We start from the raw sequence: 21,531 nt of genomic DNA on the forward strand, positions 1-21,531 counted from the left end.
AAACCCAAATTTTGAAGGCCGATGTCTCGGCTTCTATGGGAGCTATCAAGAAAGTTCCAACGGTTCTGTCTTAGTTTCGTCCTTCTGAATCCAACAAGACCATCTGCAAGGTCGTAGCTTTTACGATAGCCGAGATATGGCATTTTTGATGCCCATTTTTGGCCTCAAAAACGAGGACAAAAAGTGACAATTTCCGAATTTTCAAAAAGCTCGCATTCCCTTATTTCTGATCGAATCCTGTTATAACCCGGTATTTTCGTGATCTACTTGATGAGAACAATCCGCTCGTATAGTTAGCTCGAATTCGAAAAAAAAAAAATTTTCTGAAAAAAATCCGAACGGGGGGGTATACCCGAAAAATTAAAAAACCCAAATTTTGAAGGCCGATGTCTCGGCTTCTATGGGAGCTATCAAGAAAGTGACAATTTCCGAATTTTCAAAAAGCTCTCATTCCCTTATTTCTGATCGAATCCTGTTATAACCCGGTATTTTCGTGATCTACTTGATGAGAACAATCCGCTGGTATAGTTAGTTCAAATTCGAAAAAAAAAAATTTCTGAAAAAAATCCAAACGGGGGGGTATACCCGAAAAATGAAAAAACCCATACTTTGAAGGCCGATATCTCGGCTTCTATGAGAGCTCTCGGGAAAATTCCAACGGTTCTGTCTTAGTTTTGTCCTTCTGAATCCAACAAGACCATCTGCAAGGTCGTAGCTTTTACGATAGCCGAGATATGGCATTTTTGATGCCCATTTTTGGACTCAAAAACGAGGTCGAAAAAATACTCGATTTCTTAGTTCTGCTCGGATTCCCTTATAACCCGGTATTTTCGTGATCTACTTGATGAGAACAATCCACTGGTATAGTTAGTTCGAATTCGAAAAAAAAAAAATTTTTCTGAAAAAAATCCAAACGGGGGGGTATACCCGAAAAATGAAAAAACCCAAACTTTAAAGGCCGATATCTCGGCTTCTATGAGAGCTATCGGGAAAATTCCAACGGTTCTGTCTTAGTTTCGTCCTTCTGAATCCAACAAGATCATCTGCAAGGTCGTAGCTTTTACGATAGCCGAGATATGGCATTTTTGATGCCCATTTTTGGCCTCAAAAACGAGGTCAAAAAGTGACAATTTCCGAATTTTCAAAAAGCTCTCATTCCCTTATTTCTGATTGAATCCTGTTATAACCCGGTATTTTCGTGATCTACTTGATGAGAACAATCCGCTGGTATAGTTAGTTCGAATTCGAAAAAAAAAAAATTTCTGAAAAAAATCCAGACGGGGGGGTATACCCGAAAAATGAAAAAACCCAAACTTCGAAGGCCGATATCTCGGCTTCTATGAGAGCTATCGGGAAAATTCCAACAGTTCTGTCTTAGTTTCGTCCTTCTGAATCCAACAAGATCATCTGCAAGGTCGTAGCTTTTACGATAGCCGAGATATGGCATTTTTGATGCCCATTTTTGGCCTCAGAAACGAGGTCGAAAAAATACTCGATTTCTTAGTTCTGCTCGGATTCCCTTATAACCCGGTATTTTCGTGATCTACTTGATGAGAACAATCCGCTGGTATAGTTAGTTCGAATTCGAAAAAAAAAAAAAATTTCTGAAAAAAATCCAAACGGGGGGGTATACCCGAAAAATGAAAAAACCCAAACTTTAAAGGCCGATATCTCGGCTTCTATGAGAGCTATCGGGAAAATTCCAACAGTTCTGTCTTAGTTTCGTCCTTCTGAATCCAACAAGATCATCTGCAAGGTCGTAGCTTTTACGATAACCGAGATATGGCATTTTTGATGCCCATTTTTGGCCTCAGAAACGAGGTCGAAAAAATACTCGATTTCTTAGTTCTGCTCGGATTCCCTTATAACCCGGTATTTTCGTGATCTACTTGATGAGAACAATCCGCTGGTATAGTTAGTTCGAATTCGAAAAAAAAAAAAAATTTTCTGAAAAAATCCAAACGGGGGGGTATATCCGAAAAATGAAATAACCCAAACTTTGAAGACCGATATCTCGGCTTCTATGAGAGCTATCGGGAAAATTCCAACGGTTCTGTCTTAGTTTCGTCCTTCTGAATCCAACGAGACCATCTGCAAGGTCGTAGCCTTAACGATAGCCGAGATATGGCATTTTTGATGCCCATTTTTGGCCTCAGAAACGAGGTCGAAAAAATACTCGATTTCTTAGTTCTGCTCGGATTCCCTTATAACCCGGTATTTTCGTGATCTACTTGATGAGAACAATCCGCTGGTATAGTTAGTTCGAATTCGAAAAAAAAAAAAAAATTTCTGAAAAAAATCCAAACGGGGGGGTATACCCGAAAAATGAAAAAACCCAAACTTTAAAGGCCGATATCTCGGCTTCTATGAGAGCTATCGGGAAAATTCCAACGGTTCTGTCTTAGTTTCGTCCTTCTGAATCCAACGAGACCATCTGCAAGGTCGTAGCTTTTACGATAGTTGAGATATGGCATTTTTGATGCCCATTTTTGGCCTCAAAAACGAGGTCAAAAAGTGACAATTTCCGAATTTTCAAAAAGCTCTCATTCCCTTATTTCTGATTGAATCCTGTTATAACCCGGTATTTTCGTGATCTACTTGATGAGAACAATCCGCTGGTATAGTTAGTTCGAATTCGAAAAAAAAAAAAATTTCTGAAAAAAATCCAAACGGGGGGTATACCCGAAAAATGAAAAAACCTAAACTTTAAAGGCCGATATCTCGGCTTCTATGAGAGCTATCGGGAAAATTCCAACGGTTCTGTCTTAGTTTCGTCCTTCTGAATCCAACGAGACCATCTGCAAAGTCGTAGCTCTTACGATAGCCGAGATATGGCATTTTTGATGCCCATTTTTGGCCTCAAAAACGAGGTCAAAAAGTGACAATTTCCGAATTTTCAAAAAGCTCTCATTCCCTTATTTCTGATCGAATCCTGTTATAACCCGGTATTTTCGTGATCTACTTGATGAGAACAATCCGCTGGTATAGTTAGTTCGAATTCGAAAAAAAAAATATTTTCTGAAAAAAATCCAAACGGGGGGGTATACCCGAAAAATGAAAAAACCCAAATTTTGAAGGCCGATATCTCGGCTTTTATGAGAGCTATCGGGAAAATTCCAACGGTTCTGTCTTAGTTTCGTCGTTCTGAATCCAACGAGACCATCTGCAAAGTCGTAGCTCTTACGATAGCCGAGATATGGCATTTTTGATGCCCATTTTTGGCCTCAAAAACGAGGTCAAAAAGTGACAATTTCCGAATTTTCAAAAAGCTCTCATTCCCTTATTTCTGATCAATCCTGTTATAACCCGGTATTTTCGTGATCTACTTGATGAGAACAATCCGCTGGTATAGTTAGTTCGAATTCGAAAAAAAAAATATTTTCTGAAAAAAATCCAAACGGGGGGGTATACCCGAAAAATGAAAAAACCCAAACTTTGAAGGCCGATATCTCGGCTTTTATGAGAGCTATCAGGAAAATTCCAACGGTTCTGTCTTAGTTTCGTCGTTCTGAATCCAACGAGACCATCTGCAAAGTCGTAACTTTTACGATAGTTGAGATATGGCATTTTTGATGCCCATTTTTGGCTTCAAAAACGAGGTCGAAAAATACTCGATTTCTTAGTTCTCCTGTAAGCCAAAAGCGTGCAGGTGGCCTTATTAATCTAATGTGATACCCAATCTTTGCTTGGGTTTGCAACCATCCAAGCAACCAACGTGTTTGTGTGCCAAAGTTACATCTCCTCTCGAATAGAAAGAGCTCTCCTTTGTTGGAGTTGATCCTCAGGCCCTTCATTTATGAATATATGAAGGAAATAGTTATTTGCAAACAGAACAGAAATGGACTTTTAGGCCTACCCGTCGGATAGTGTTCCTTACCATTACTATTACTTGCAAGTAGAATGTTAAATATTTATTGACATTATAAGGGAAAACCCTTCATATAGTTAAAATCAGTTTACTAATAAATATAATTTTCGGGAGAGGTCTATGCAAAATATTCCGTTGCCTTACATTTTATTTTTATGATCAGTAGAAACATAACCGATTTTTGCTAAAAAACGACTTTACAGAGTGTTCCACTTAAGATGGATACAAGCCAATATCTTGCCGTGAGGTAGGGTAAGAAATGCGATACCTCATAGACGTACGTTTTAATGGGGTCTGATATAAACGAGTTAATTTACTGCTGATAAGCGTGGAAAATTGAGAGCACTCAGTATAACCTAATTTGATTTAGTATTCTGATTTAAGTCGTACATACGTAACAATACGTATATTGTTATATGAAAATAAATTATCATTATATTTCAACAGACGGGCGTCGACCCATTGTGACCCTGTCCTATTGTGAAAATTTGTAAGTTTGCCCTACCCAATCAAATCCAGAGTTTGTGAATGGATTTCGATGTGTATAGTTCATTTAAATAACAGATTAGGCAAATGTAATATTGAAAAAAAAACTTCGTGAAGGAAAAGAATAGAAAATTAAATGAATTAACTTTTGTTCCTCAAAAGTTCAATACATCAAAAACAAATATACGTAATGTTTTAATACTATCGGTGAATGCAACCCAAAAACCGATTATTTTTGTTGGTTTATTTATTTAATAGGAACTCTGGTTTATTTATTTAATAGATAGCTGGTTTATATAAACCCCATTACAGAGTAAGCTAGAAATAAAATCTTCGGAATATTGGCGCGAGATTTAAATAGTTGTAAGTAAAGGCAGTAAAAGTAAATATCTAGAAGTCGTGAGTGATCGTCGTATCATCATAGTGTAATTGTGTAAATAAATTAGTTAACTATTTCTGATTGTTTTAATTCACACCTAACGAATGGGAAAAACGCCACGTTATATGTTTTTGTAGATTCTTGTAGTAATTTTCTTTCCTCAGTGCTCTGTTCACCTGTTTAATTTTATTGACTTCATAATATAATTTTAGCGTTTGAGTTTGAGTCATTTGGAAAGACTTTCTTGTAGTAACTTCTTTATCACTTATAGTTTTCTTAAATGTATTTTAGAAATATCAAAACAAATATGCTAGTATGATAATACGAATGCTGATAGTAAATCCCAATTACAGTATAAACAAAAACGCAAAATATACAGTATGACAAGTATAATACGTAAAACATAAAAATTCTGTGTTTTGCCTATCTAACTAGGGAATGATCTATGAACGATGATGATTTTCCGATTTACACCCAGTTGCCAAGAATTGGCCTCTACGTACGTTTTATATAGGAATTAAAGTAAACGAATACTTATCTTATGTCACATTATGATCACAATGCATGTGCCAGGCCTGAAATTAACATTTAAAAAAATCTAGAATAAGTGATGAACCGAGAAAAAAACTAATTTAAAAATATTATCGAAATCTGACCTTATCTGATATTATCGTTTGAACTAGAAATTTTCTATTTTTGAATACCTGAAATGGCTTTGAGCTTGTCCCTAAATATAATCTAAATAATGTTATGGTTCCTGCATCCCTATACAGGCTGCTGATTAATTGAAACAAAAACCGTTGCAACGAACTAGAAAAGAGTTTTTGGTTTTTGGAAAAATCAGTAGGGAGCAATTTTTTTCGTCAACAATTGTCAGTTAAAATACCATACAAACGGCACTGGTGAAAATGTTTTACTTTACGATATGCTCTATAGTAATGAAAAGTTGTCTACAAAATTTCAGAAGAATCCGAAAGTGAAATCCGAAAGTGATAAACACTCACTTTTTTTCTAAAAATTTTAACACCCAAGTTAAGCTAAAAAGCTAAGAGGTTTAGAACATAGTTAATATAAATTTCTTTTCTTAAAATCACTCGAGGATTCACACCCTCTTTTATAGGCAGTCAATTAATTAACACCCTATATAAGTATTTGCCAGCCTTAGAACCGTCTACTGAATACTTAAAGTTTTTTAATTTTTTTAAAATTATTCTATATACTTAAGAGTTTCCCAAGACAATATATACAGGGTGTCCCATAACTAAGTGGACATAGAACAACAGCATATTCTTTATGTAAACACTTTCATGTAAATACTAGAAGAATGTCTTCAACCCCTTTTGGTTTGTTCGACAAGGGTCTGTCATTGTATAACATGCTGCCAATGACTTAAAATTGGGATCTTTGAAAAAAACAAAAAGGATTAAGAAAAAACTTTTATTGCATTTTTAATAGTTATTATCTCAGTTAAAATACAGATCTGTGTAGACTTTTGATCATGGTATGATGATTAAGATATCTGTAGGTCCTGTGTATAGGCTTTGTCACCTTGAGTTTAATATTACCTATTAGATTTAACTAAAATTTATTATGATTGAAAATTGAACTTCTTTAAAATCCGTACTGTATAACAATTTATCTAGGCCTTGAACATGTAGCGTTGTTTGAGAAATTTAAAAATACAGACGTCCGTGATACAAAGTCAGCGTTTGCGAATCACCTGTTAGCTTCCACACATCACTTTTCTCCAGAAGTCGGAGCTGAAATACTTCATGAATGCCCAAAAGGGAAAAAGCTTGACCTTCTGGAGAGGATGGAAATTACTAAAGCCAAGAAGAGTCCTGTTCTTGTCTGTGTTAACGACGTATTTAATTTTGAACCAAACCTTATTTTTAATAATCTTTCCAACTGAAATAAGTTTAATATTGTGTGAAAATGCCTTGGCTTAACAACAAATGTTTTGAACTTCTTATCAGTGTTCCGGTAGCCCATAGGTTATAGTCTCTGGCTTGTAAGCTTCTTGTCGCGGGTTCGATTCCCAATAGGTATGATATTATTTTTATTTTTTATTTTTTGGTTCTAAATAACTGTATAGTCATCCTAACCTTAAATGTATGTTTATTTACTGTTTTGCCAACGTTAGTGGCTTTTTAAGGTTTTAGTCTTTTTAATGTCCTCTTTTTTTCTTTCAATACTAATTATTATTGTTTTAGGCCTGATGATGCTCTGAATAGACCGAAACATGTGTAGCTTTAAGTAAATGTTGTGAGACCGTGACTTTGTGTTTTTCATTGTTTTTCGTCTGTTACAATATTAAAATGAAAATTGATTTGGGATTCTCTTTATCAGGACCTTTAGATATTCTCTTGTATATGATTTATAGATTAGGATTTTGTTTAATTGAGGACTGAAGATTTTTTTGTTATCAAACTTTGTATTAATGGTATTTTTCAAAATAAACGGTTACTACTAATGCTACTATAAAAATTTTGTATATCTAAATGTCACGATTTCGATAATGCAGGATATGACATGAAAGTGATGCAGAGGATGTCTGGGTTACGATTTACTTAAAAAAGAGCCCATTTTTGTTGTGTTTATATTCCACCAGGTAATGTTATTGCGCTAACCTGCTTCTTGGATAAGCTTTATAGCATATCAAATTTTATACTAGGGGATAAAATTTTAATCTGCGGTGATTTTAATTTCGCTACTATTAATTAGATACCGAGAGATACTTACTATGTAGCTGAAAATCATAACCCTAAATTCAATACTTTTTATGACATACTTTTTTGGTCTTTTCCAAATGAATAATTTCAAAAACCAAAATAACCGAATACTTGATTTAATTTTAACCAACGATTTAGTGTTTTGTCAAAATATTAGGCACTGTCAGCTGCCTTTGGTCCAAGAGGACCCCCATCATAAATCTGTTTGTTTGAATTTGATATTTGCCTTTCACCTGTAGATAAACTTAATTGCAAGAATAACACTAATGTCCATAATTTTAAAAAAGTGATTACGATGGTCTAAATTTGTATTTTATATAGGTAAATTCTATGAAATTGTAAACCATGCAATAAATAATGTTGTACCTTTAAAACAAATTAATAAAAATTTTCCACTTTATTTTAGTAAAAAAACTATTGATAAAAATTTGCAAAAGAATCGAGCTCATAAAAAATGGAAATGATCAAACTCTGAAATTCATTATCGCGTATTTAGTGAGTTACGTCGACAAAGTAAAACAATGATACACTCGGATTATATTAATTATGTAAAATCTGTTGATAATGATATTTCAAAAAATAAAAAGAAATTCTGGCAATTGATCTCTGTTAACAATAAAAGTAGTGGGATACCCAATTCTATATACCTTGATCAGAAAGCTGCTCGGGGACCTCAGGTCAGCCAACTATTTTCAGATTTTTTTAAGGAAGCTTTTCAACCCTATGTACAGTCAGTAAATCATAATAATTCACACATATTTGATGCAATTATTCCTAATGCATTCTTTTTAGATTCAGAGGAAGTACGAAGAGCTCTGTCTGACTTGGACGAGAGTAAGGGTGGCGGGCCTAACAGTATACCGTCTTTTTTTGTAAAAAAAAAGTGCACATTCGCGTTATAAACCACTGTCTATTATTTATAACTTATCTCTTAAGCAATGTGTTTCCCTTGCAAGTGGAAGATGGCTAATGTGGTGCCAATTTATAAAAGTGGTCACAAATCTAGTGTGAAAAATTATAGACCAATAAGTAAACTTGATATTTTCGGTAAAATTTTTGAATCATTAATTCATAATAACAAACTGATACATTTTCTAAAACCTATAATTATCAATGAGCAGCACGGTTTTTTTCTCAAGCGACCAATTGATTCCAACTTAATTGTTTACTCGGAATATATTTTTTTATTTATTTTTTTTATTTATTCATTAAACGGGAAACCCCCATTACAAAAAAAAATAATTATAAAATACAGTTATGTCAATAATTAATAATCCTTACTTAAACTATTAAGAGTTAAAGTACTTAACTAAAAAAAAAACTCTAAAGTAAATAAACAAAAAAAAAATATCTTTGTATTAACTAATAGGTTAGCAACATAAATTCTCACTTGGTTTACCCATCAAACAACATATTAATTAAAAATAATAATTGAACAATACTAAGTATTCAAAATCTTCATTAAACTACCCTTAAAAGACCCATATGAATTGCGAAAAACATCTAGCCTCTCCTTTCGATCCAAAAAATCTAGAGATCTCTCCAAAAAAGAGTTTTTACCATAATTGGTTCTATGGAACCCAATATGAAATAAATTATTTTGTCTAAGTGTTCTCTGAGGAATAGAAAAATTAAGTTGGGAAAGTAAATCCGGACAGGATGTAATACCATTCAACAACTTATAGATAAAACAGATGTCAAACATTGTTCTTCTTTTATCCAAAGACAAAACTTTAACATAATTCAATATTTGAGAATAATCATGATTAGCAATAAGATCTAAATTAAACATGTAGTTATAATATCTTAAAAATTTGTTTTGTACACTCTCCAGTAATGACTTATAGACATTATACTGGGGAGTCCAGATAATTGAGCCATACTCAAGCTGTGATCATACCAATCCCACATATACAGATTTGACAGCTTGCAAAGATAACCCCTTACAATTTCTAAGCGTAAAACCCAACAATCTATTAGCTTTTACTACTATTTGGTCTATATGATTGCAGAAGTTTAATTTCGTGTCAAACAGTATTCCTAAATCCTTAGCAACATCCTTTAATTGAAGTTTCTAGCCGTTAATTGTGTAAAATGATGGTATCCTACTTTTTTTTCCTATGAAATGAAATTTGGAAGCATTTATTAATATTTAAATCTAACAAATTATTTTGGCACCACAGAGAAAGGCTATCAAGATCTTTCTGTAAGAGGCTGATATCAAGTTCATTCATAATAACCTAAGAAATACTCCAAGACATCCCTAAGGTCATTAACAAACAAACTAAATAGTAAAGGAGAGCAGTGTCCGCCTCGTGGTACTCCAGAACAAACTTCAATCACCTTAGATATAAAATTACCAAGTTTAATCACTTGCTTTCTATGACTAAGAAAGCTAAGCAACCATTTTAGCAATCTATCAGAAAAACCTATATTTCTCAATTTTTCAATTAATAACAAATGATTTACCTTGTCAAACGCCTTGGAGAAGTCTGTATATACAGCATCAATGTGATACCCCCTCTCCAAGGCATCTGACAACTTGTTGTGGTAAATGAGTAAATTTGTAAGAGTGGACCGACCACCTCTAAAACCATGCTGTTCCTCAACAATGATTTTTCTACGTTGCCAATTCAAGTGGGCAAACATAAGGCTGTCAAAAATTTTGGGGATGGATGACACTATGGACACCCTACGATAATTTTTGACATCATCCCTCGACTCTAATTTGAAAATAGGAGAAATATAACCTTCTTTCCATATGACTTCTTTCCATATAACTTGAACAATCCAACATTAAGTTCAACTCAGCAGTTTTGGTACGAAGCCTTCCCACATTCTGGTAATTCATTTGTAATGGGGTATTGGCTAGTTTTTTCTCGTGTTACGTGTGGTATCTCTCAGGCTGTCTTTCCTTACAACCTTGGGACATCCATTAATGTACCTAATGATGTAACATTTTCTTCGGCATTCCTCTCTTGCAGCTCAGTTTTTACCTTCCTAAACTGGTCTCTTTGCATCATCGTCTGATCTAGATTAATGCTGTACTTAGTCCCCGACAATTTTTTCTTAACTTTTAATACCTCTTTAACAAAAGCCTGTTCAGTACTGACTACTTTTAATGGCCTGCACGAGCCTGTCTTTTTAGTGCCAATTCTAAGAACTTTTTCAACTTTATCGAGTCCTCGATCTACCTTCATCAGCTTAAAGACATCTTGTAACGCTTTCTTGTCATCTTCGATTCTATCAGTTAAATCGGTTCGATTAGACTCATTTGCACCATAAATTAATAAATTTCTAGATCTAGTTGTTCTTTCCTGCATCTCGTTGAATAACTGCTCGGTTACCAACTCAGCAGATTCATGCTTACACTTCTGATTTTTTACTGATTCCAGCTCCCTTTTTATAACTTCAATTTCTTTCTTTAGCTCTCCCACTTGTCTTAAAAGGGTTGGGGCGCTTTTAAATGCTTCTCTGCATGGTTTACAGAAATACATCATAGTTCGTTTCTGAATGACAACAGCCCTTAGCTCTGATGCATTTAACCCAGTGCACCCTTCCGTGTTGTGCATAACTATGTGGCATCTGTCACAAACCACTATTTTAGATCCGTCTGGTATGGATTCATTGCAAGTGTTGCATAAATTGACCATGTTTTCGCCTTCCTAAACACACTTTCACAAAACTCCAAAAATACTTATAGATCCTGTACACTAGTACTTGTGCTAAAGCAGGATACAAAATACTACTGATTACATACTTTTTTAGTTAAAGTTTGATTAAAAAACTCCCAAAAATTATGGGGCAAAATTTTTGTAAACACAAGGTTCAGACATAACCTCCAAAAAATATATACTCCATTCAATGGATTGTCAGACGCAGGTAGACTCTGTGTACACCGACTTCAGCAAAGCATTTGACAAAAATCATCATAACACTTTATTACAGAAACTTGCTGAAGTTGGAGTTCATGGAGATCTCCTGCGGTGGTTAGCGTCATACACTTTTAATCGATCCCAGTATGTCACTGTACACGGCCACCAGTCCTCCACGTATCCAATTACCTCGAGCGTACCTCAAGGTTCCCACTTGGGGCCCTTACTATTTATAATCTATTTAAATGATGTTATAAAATGTATTACCTTCTCCAAAATATTACTTTATGCAGACGATATTAAGATTTTTGCTACCATCAATAATCTCGGTGATTGCTTGCTCTTACAAAATGATTTGGACAGATTTTATGAGTATTGTCAGAGAAATAAACTTTACCTTCATTATCATAAATGCGCATTTATTAGTTTCACACGTAATACAAACTTATTTCAATTTGACTATAATTTTAATGGAATTCTACTTAAGAGGACTGATAAAGTGAGGGATCTGGGTGTCATATATGATCAAAAGCCAACTTTCGCAGAACATATTAATTACTTAAGCATCAAGTGTAATCGAATGCTGGGATTAATTGTAAGAAATAGTAGGCTATTAACCTCTAAAAGCATTATATTTTGCCTATATTTATAGTCGTTTGGGTTTTGCCTCCGTCGCGTCATCTGGGCTCCGCAATATGCGGTACATGCTAACAGATTGGAAACAATACAAAATAAATTTTTAAGATTTTTGTAGTATAAAAATACTGGTATATTTAACTTACATGCTAATTTAATAGAACTTACAGTTAGATATGAATTATATTCTCTTGAAACACAGCGCTCTCACACTGACATGTTCTTTCTTTATAAAATAATTAACTATCAGATTGACTCGAGTTATCTAATATCTCAAATTCCGTTCCATATACCTCAGCGAAATTTTCGAAATTCTTATTTGTTTCCAGTCTGTTTGTATAGAACCAATGTAGCAAGGAATTCGCCGTTAAGTCGTATGCTTTCCTTATATAATTCTAAATTTTTTTCTCTAGATTTATTTTTCCGCTCTCTTTCTATGTTTAAGAAGAGAATCAGAGATCCTTGTTCTAATTAACAAGAACACAAAAACTTAGCACTTTATTGTATTTCTGCTCTTGTATTATTTTTAAATTTTGTATTAGTGAAGTACACCTGAAACACTTTGTAATTTGTGGATGTTCCTTTGGGTTTCGGCCTGTTAACATCCTATTTGTTTTTGATAAATAAATAAATAAAATGACGCTTTCTTATTGTTTTTATTTACGTGGCTTAGTTTCGATTAGCACTGCTTAACTCTATGCGTCTTTTTACATAATTATTGACCCCTCAATAAATGAAAGACTGAATTTCCCTAGAAAAAATACAAATCGTAAATAGATAAATTTTTTATTTAGGCCGCATTAAAAATTAAAGATTTAATTATCTCGAAAACGGCTAGCAAAACCTTTTTTAAGTGATATTAATTGAAAAGCTCAGTATGCCAGTTTTTTGTATATAAGAAATTAGTTAATAAAGATGTTAGATAATTGAATTTATTGCGTTATATTTTTTTAATAAACGGAAATCAAATGCACGTAGAACTCATAAATAGCCTCAACATTATTATTTTTTTTCTCTGTACTTTGTAACAATCGTCCGCCCAAAATGCTAATAACTTGTAAATATGTGTTAATTAATCCGTACAAAATCGGATATTTTATAAAAGGCCATATTACCCTTTAAGTCAACTAGTGCTTTACTGGTGCTTCCTTACGCGCGGGTCTTCTGTCGTTTCAATTTTTATTTGCTTCTTCAATTTTATTTTGGGATTTTTCGGTGGTAGAATTAAAGTTTTGCTTATTTTTTTCGGTGTATTGGGTTTTAATTTACTATTAGTTGCATAGGTTAAAGGTTCAATTCATACATTAACTCATTAATTTTTAAAATATTTATTATAAATAATGACGTCCCAAATGGCTGAAAATGGTTCAGAGGAGATAATCGATTTAAATCAGGACAAATCGATCGAGTTTGGAAAAATTCTTGCTAATCCGCCTCCAGGAGAGGAGGTTGTTATTTCTGGTAAGCTACTGATACTAAAATGATATTTGTTAATATGTAACTTATGATGTTCTAAAAGTTCTATATATTAGTTTTAAAATTCTTTGCTGTAAGTTACGACTCTATTTATTTTTAAAGGTATTTATAGTTCTATACATCCAGAACAGAAAAACGTGCCAACCTTTTTGACCACGAATTAGCACTTTCTATGTAAATTAATTATTGCACCACTTTTAGTTAAAAGAAAACAAAATATTATAGCTGTAGTCCTCTATATTGTTTAATTTCTTTTTTAAATTATATAGCTTTATTTAGCTGATATTTAGTGAATTATGATTTTTAATTTATTTATCTTTCAATTTTCCTTTCTAACATTTTGGAAATTATTTTAATTTTTTGTCAAGAGGGGTTTTGAAAGTAGTCGTCGATTTTTTCTTACTTTTTACACAAAACTACAAGTTTGGTTAAAAGTCTTGAATTTATATAATGATTAAAAATTGGTTACACGTGTTTCGCTCCTATAGGCATCATCCAATCTGATCAACAGTTTCTAAAATGTACACTCTTAAAAACATCAACTTTAAGACATGGACACTACGGATAGATTATGGATACTCTATACAAAACGATGAAATTCCTTCATTTAATATAAAATGTAATAAATAAGTAAATATTAACAATCGACATTCCTTAGGGAGTGATTTTGCATGATCATGAAACGTAAATACTTCGAGTTTGGAAAAATACGAGTTGTTAATTTTTTTTCACGAAATAACGATTTATTTATTGCTCCAAAACCGGCTGAGATATGCAAATAAAAAAGGGCAGTTTTAAGGGGTAGCCATTGGGCATTCTTTACCATACAATAAAGAATTGGCACCAGAGATTTACGGCGAATTACAAGGGTTTTATGATGCACGTTGCACACACAGAGTAGTGTCAGTACTCCAACGGGACTACATTGGTAAATAAAGGCTCCAGAATGAACAATACAGCTGGTTTTGGGCTCTAGTACAGATGGTGGAATCTAACATCCCAGCAAAGCATACTCGCTGAGGGAACATGCTACTCTCTTCCAGGTTAACGTTTTTTGCTATATTGAAATGTGGTCAGCAAATCCTAAACATGCGTAAACCGCAATATAGTTGTATCAGTTTTCTCAGACGGATATATTGGAGTGCATAAAGGTCCTAGAGAAACTGATAAAGGTGGGCTGCGGGGTTCAGCTTGTCTGGATGCCGAAAAAGCCGGTGGGGCCTGAACCCATAATCGGTACCTATAGCTACATGCGTAACAGCTGCATCGATGAAGAGTCTGTTGGAAAGGTGGACTTTCTGATAATAAACTAAAGCTCTTGGTATGAGACAGGCTAAGGCACTCTGCCTGTCTCACCAAAAAACTGTTACGTTTAAAAAAACCGCGAAATTCCACTAGTGACGGGTTGCTTAACCAGACAGTGGCATTTAAGGCTCCATCTCCACACTATCGGTATTGCGGACAATGTTGCCAGGTTTTATTAACATTTACGTGTTTTTTTTGACAATTTTGACATTAAAATGCGCCACCTTGTGACCTAGCATAAAACTATTAGTAAAGTAATGAGGAGGACATAAATCAAGGAATCCGCACCTCGGTTTGGGGGAGTTTGACCAGTTCCATCTAGTGTTTTATTATATTATACTTATTTTTTTTGTGAAAGACTTTTAAATAAGAAGAATGGTTAGCGATATTTGATTAAAATAAAAATAAACGCAATCGAAAGGAAACCCATAAATACACGAAGAACCATATATTAAGTATTAGTTCACCGAGGTCACACAAATCAATTTCTAAAATTTCTTCTATGTAACCAAGACAATGTAAACAGCAAAGGGAATTGGCCGAACTGATGCCCTTCTAAAATAACAGGAATTTTGAACACACGGATCTCTTTTTACCATACCTCACACTCTTTTTACTCATAGTTTCATTGTAAAACTTGTTCACATGGACATTCGCTAATTTCAAAAGTCTTATCAGTTATTGATCACATAAAAAAAAAACCTTCTTTTAATACAAATATGGAAAAAATAATATAGGAACAAAAACAAAATACTTTACTAGGTTTAAGAAGTACCAGTTCAAATTAAAAGCGCCACCTTTAGGCGCTCGGCGCATGTCCCAATATCTTCAACATTATTTCAAATTTAGATGCGCCACTTTGGCGCAAATGCGTTACACCTGATTGCGGACAACTCGGAATGCCAGTGATGTTAGAAGGGGACGAAACTGTAGACCACGTTATCAGGGAATACCCAGCAGTCACGTGCGCTAGGTTCAAATTCTGGGACTAAGAAACTAGAACAAGCAGTTCTCAAGTCAATTGTGGAGTCATCTGAAACAAATACTCGAAAAATTTCCAACATAATAAATGCAAGCAATTTAACTGTATTTACCATTTCGTATACAATATGTGCAAGCACTACTACTAGAGACTTTTCCGCGCCTTTTTGTAGTTGATTTATCATGAATTTTTTTAAATGGCGTTTTGATTACTGAGGGGCTGATTTTGGACAACACCGTATAATAAAAATCTTATGGCTTGAGGAAAATCTACATGGTATCTTTGCAGGATCATTTTGCAATATATATCTGACTTTGGGTATTAATAACCATTACTGATTACATTTAATCGGTCCATACTTCCTCTTACAATGACTGACATGTGAATCTCATTTTAGTTTCCTACAGGAAAAGTTACCTATTCTCTTTGAACAAATTGCTCCACGAGACAGCACTTATGGTTGATAGTGCACAAGCCCATTTCAGCATTAATACCTTCATTTAGATATGTTACGTTTAGAACCCGAAATTGAATAAACCTAGTTTTAGCCGGTTAGATTGCGTTTTATCCAAGGGAAGATGGATAAAACGCTTAAATTCAGATGTGGATAAAAAATACTACATTTGAATTATATTTGCTTTATTTGCCACATTAAAAATCAAAGAAATTATTGATGAAAAACATGTATCTAGTAAAAACATGTAACTAAAAACATGTAACTAGGTAACTTGAACTTAAACTAACTATAGGTAACTTAAACTTGAACGCAAGCTTGAACGTAAAGTTGAAAATATTTAGTTTTACTTGGATTTACTCTCACTTATTTGAGCAGGATAAGCTCGAGTAACATTTAGAGTAACATAGTACTCCTGAAGACTTACAACGACATTTTAGTGTAATACATTTTATTTTACAATGACATCTTTTGTATCCTTGATCACCAGACATAGACTCGCTAGTAGCAACTTGTCGTACTGATTTTGTTTCGGATGACACTTTGTCACTATCAAGGAGTTGATTGTCACATACTGTAAACTGGTTTCTTGAGAACATTTCTTCAATTGTTCCACTCTCATTTCCTACAAACAGGATCATTCGATAAATAAGAATATAAGTTTAACAGGTACAGGTAGCTTACCCAAACGATACATGCCTTCTCCAGTTGTTTCTACTACTACCATTAAAAAGTTTCTAAAGTCGCCCCTCCCCTATCTACATCGGGTATTCTTTTCATGTTTTCAGCTTGAATTTCCAAGTTTCTTTTAGCTACCTTTGGGATTGAAAGAATTTGTTTATTTCTGTCACAAAATGTATAGATTCCATCGTCTAATGGACTTTGTTCACTGCAAACTGAGCAAGAATTAAGTACATTGTCCTGACTTGTACTTGGAGCATTTTCATTTTCTCCGAGGAAGATTTAAGTCCTACTTTGATTTCAGATCCAAACATTGCCTTATATGGTGACAGTTTAATTCCATCATGATATGACCGATTCTTCATGAGCTAGACGAATCTTAACCCTTCTGACCAATTAGTAGTATTTTGGTCACTCATCCAGGTCATAAGTATATTTTGGATGTCTTGATTCGCTCGCTCAACACTTCCTTGGGATTGGCTATGCCTAGGCCTTCCATGTACTATTTTAAGTCCATCCCACATCAAACACAACTCCTCAATAATACGATTAGCAAATTCTCAGCCTAGTTAAAAAAAATTACTTTAATATGTATGCCAATTAATAGTTTTAAAAACGTTAAAATAGAAAAGTAAAAACTGTTGTTGTCATCAATCATCCTGTATAAGGAATTTTTTTATAGTATCTACTCACCGTCATCTGATTGTAAAATCGACGGTGCCCCAAATATACAAAATATGTCCAATACATTTTTGGCAACTTCCTCGGCTGTTTTTGATTGTAATTTGTACGAATTTTGTTAGGTGGTCTTGCTAGACCATTATATCTGGATTCGACTGCATGTCTATTAAATCCACTTGGCATCGACTATTCATTTCCGAAAATACCATGGGTTTGACGACAATACCTTTTTTCGCAAATTTCTGTTTCTTTTGACATGCCATACAAAGTTTTAGGTATGTCATAATGATTTCCTGTGTTATGTTTTTATACTTTTTATTTATCTCATTCAATATGCGATGCTTTCCGCCATGACCGATAGCCAAGTGAGTCTCATGTAGAATATCAAAAATTTGATGAAATACCTTATATTTGTTTCACCTTCGGCAACAGGAGCAATAAGCCTTTCAACACCACCAACTACACAGACATCAAATCTTTTTAAGCGACAATATTGTAATGTCGATTTAGATTTAGCAATTTTTGCTACTTTTACCGATTCCAAAATATCACTATATTGTGTAGCATTCATACAAGACGTATTTAAGTCTTTACGTGACACCAAATCACAAAGCATTTCATTAAATCGCGCCTTAAAACGTGAAAATGACTCTAAATCACTCATTTTCTTGCGCTGTCGGAAACGTAACTAAGTAATACTTATTGCATCATTCACATGCAGCATTATCCAAAAGCAGTTGGAGAAAACTAGTATTAACCGAATAAAACTAAAATTCAACGAAATTTCGGATTTTATCCACTTTGTTTGGATGATTCGAGCTTTATCCGGGTAATTCTAGAATTATCTAATTTTCGGGTTTTATCCGTAACAGATACAAATTATTGGATAGGTAGAACAGGTACGGCCCTTACCCTTAATCGGCGGATTTAAATCCTTTAGATTTTTGAATCTCGGAAGTCTTTACTTAACTCCATTTCCGCAGAAAATGTTAATGACTGAGGAACCGAGTTATAGCCGACTGTGAGATAATAAGATAATACACCAGAAATATTTGCGCAAATATGACAATTAAGTAAGTGCTGATTCTTGTGTCACGACTAATGGAGGTCATTTGTTGGAGCTTCGCGCCAATTTAAAGTTCTATTTCTGCAAAAAAAGTGTTATTCCTAGATTTGTTAACAATTTACCAAGAAAAGACTTGGGTCTTAAAAGTATTAAATCCAAAGAGGCATTAAATACCTTAACAATTTAGGAAAAACATTAGAAGGAATTCCACCATGCAATATTGTTAACTATGATGCATCAAATATTGCTGATGATCCTGGTTATAGAGGCATAAAAAGCCCAGAAAAAATTTGTCATTTTTTACCAAGTGCAACAACAGTAACTTGCCACCTTATATAATTTATAAGAGTATACTTATATGATCTTGAAAAGAGGATACTCCTTAAGGACCTTGTTGTTGTGCCCAGCCTTGTTGTTCAAGAGGAAATCGGACAATCGGACAAATAACGGAATGATTAGTCACTGTAACATTTCAAAATTCTTAACATTTTTACCTCATGCAAAAAGACTTCAGGGTCATAAGGTTGTACTTGGAGACAATCTTTCATCACAATTAGAAGATGATGTCTTAAAATGGTGTTCAGAAAATAATATTGATTTCGTTCGCCTAGTTCCGAACTCAACACATCTTACTCAACCTCTTTAGATCTATGAAAAGCTCTTGGCGCACTACATTAACGTGGAAATCCAAAAAACGTTTCCGAGTTTATTAAGAAGGTATCTAGAGCAAATGGGTTTCTAAAAATTCCTAAAAAGTCCTACTCAGGAGTTGGCTAGGTCACAATGAATAAATAAATTCGAGGTTCTCAAAAGACTTCCAGAGAGTGATCATGAAAATCAAATCACTTCAAATGTTCAAAGTGTTCGTACTAATTACTTAAAAGAGAGGAGATTTGGAAATATTGACGAAGCTGCGAGAAAAAAAATGGTGCAATAATATTTGAAAAGACATCATGGTCTGATGACGCAAGCGAATAATCCGATATGTAACTTCTATCTGATGTTAGTTCCATGGATGTAGATATAGTTCCGTCACTGAAAACTGTTCTTTTAATGCGGATCAGGCAGGTTCGTCTAAATTAAAAAGGCATGATAAAATACTTATAATAGTGCCCCGAAAAATCCTGACTCTGTAGCAGACACTTTTGCGATAAGGTCGTATACGCAAAGGAAAAATGTTTCGTGTAGTAGAGGATATTTCTTATGACGATAGCGTAATACAAACTTATTGTGTCTAAGTAATTTCTTCTTTCTCTCTTTTTTAATTCTTTATTGTTTTTTTTAACATTATAGTTATCTACCTCATTTATTTTTTTTATTTTAATTAAAGAAATAAAGAGGTTACTTTGCCAAAATCATAAAAACTTATGACATGATCAAAGTAACTCCACTCAGGGTTTAACTTTGTAAAAGCTTAACATTTTTTGTAACTTCTAGACTTTAAAACTTATGTGAAAAATATTGGTGCAAATTTAAAGATTAAATAAAACCGATGTTAATTTTTCATAAAATTTAAATAAATTATAAATAAATTAATTTTCAATGTAATCAAAGTAGGCCGATCCTACGGAATATTTTATGGAATTTTTGTTTGCGTTTCGCTATATGAATAGATGAAGAGAAAAGAAATAAAAAAGTTGTTAGAAATAGATGTCATACTATCTAAGAAAGCATTTTTTTGGCTACCTAAAATTCCTTTTTTTTAAATCTAATTATGTCAAAAACGATTGTAAAGACCGTTATTAAATATATCTTTTTACGAAAAAATGACGTTTCTAAGTAAAACAAGCACGTATAAAACAATTATGCCGCTTTCAATATTAAAAAAAAACAAGAAAATTCCTAAGTGATAGCCATTCAATGATAAAATTAGAACGCTTGTTTATCAAGTCCGAAAATAAGGCAAGTAATAAGTGCTCGTTCCATATTAACATGAAATTAAGGAACATAATTAAGGTATGTTAACAGGGCTTTACAAACAACATAACAAGGATATACCTTTTTGTATGATAATTTACAAAAATAATGCACTATATTGTAAACATGTGCATTCTCTTAAGGTCAAGGTGCATATTTCATTTACGCCTATCATAATAATTAATAATCAATGCATAATTTATTGTCCATCGATATTTAAATTTATTGTAACTAAGTAACTGAGTCAAATTTCCGAAGAATTTACAGACGGAAAAATTTTTCCGTAGAAAATAAAAAAAGCATAGCTCAATGTACAGGATATCAAATCTGGTCTTAAGAATTTGAAACCAATAAAAAATAGGGTATTGGGCAATTGAGGCCTAAAACTCCAATGATGTATACGATAAATTAAATTTAAAACCTCGGTACCTAACAGCTAGTACAATGCTAATAAGCACTATAAGGGACCCTTTAACTACTTTACACAGTGTCATACAATTATATTGAAATATTTTCAGGTCTTTCCGGTAAATATCCAGATTCCGAAGATGTTCATCAATTTCGGGACCACCTCTTTAACAAATTTGATATGGTATCGTGTGACAATCGCAGATGGGAACCTGGACATCCAGAAATTCCTCAAAGAACTGGAAAAATACCAAAAATCGAAAAATTCGATGCGGGATTTTTCGGTGAGTTGATTGGAACCCCATAAATTTCCGATTGAACTTATTCTAATTTTTTTTTTAGGAGTTCACTATAGACAGGCAACGGCTATGGATCCGGTGACGAGGATCTTCTTGGAAACTACAATTGCCGCCATTTTCGATGCTGGTTTACATCCATCTGAATTGGAAGGTACCAATACCGGCGTGTTTGTGGGCTCATGTTTTAGTGAAAATGAAAAGTGTTGGTTTTTCGATAAGCTTGTGCCGCAAGGATATGCGTTTACAGGGTAAATATTGTTTTTTATCATCTCTTATTCTTCTAGTT

The 21,531-nt window shown here is 33.7% G+C and overlaps 1 protein-coding gene across 1 annotated transcript in view; it reads left to right on the forward strand.

Annotated features, from left to right (window-relative positions):
• The first annotated feature begins 13,120 nt into the window (after nucleotides 1-13,120).
• LOC126738221 (fatty acid synthase-like) overlaps nucleotides 13,121-21,531 on the forward strand; it is a 59,769-nt gene continuing 51,358 nt past the window's right edge. The window contains exons 1-3 of the mRNA XM_050443442.1: nucleotides 13,121-13,437; nucleotides 21,057-21,230; nucleotides 21,289-21,493. Of these exons, the coding sequence (XP_050299399.1) occupies nucleotides 13,317-13,437; nucleotides 21,057-21,230; nucleotides 21,289-21,493 (500 nt within the window). The 5' untranslated portion in view covers nucleotides 13,121-13,316. The remainder of the gene's footprint in view (nucleotides 13,438-21,056; nucleotides 21,231-21,288; nucleotides 21,494-21,531) is intronic.

Source organism: Anthonomus grandis, chromosome 7 (genome assembly GCF_022605725.1).
Source record: "Anthonomus grandis grandis chromosome 7, icAntGran1.3, whole genome shotgun sequence".
In the NCBI taxonomy this organism is placed as follows: Eukaryota; Metazoa; Arthropoda; class Insecta; order Coleoptera; family Curculionidae; genus Anthonomus; species Anthonomus grandis.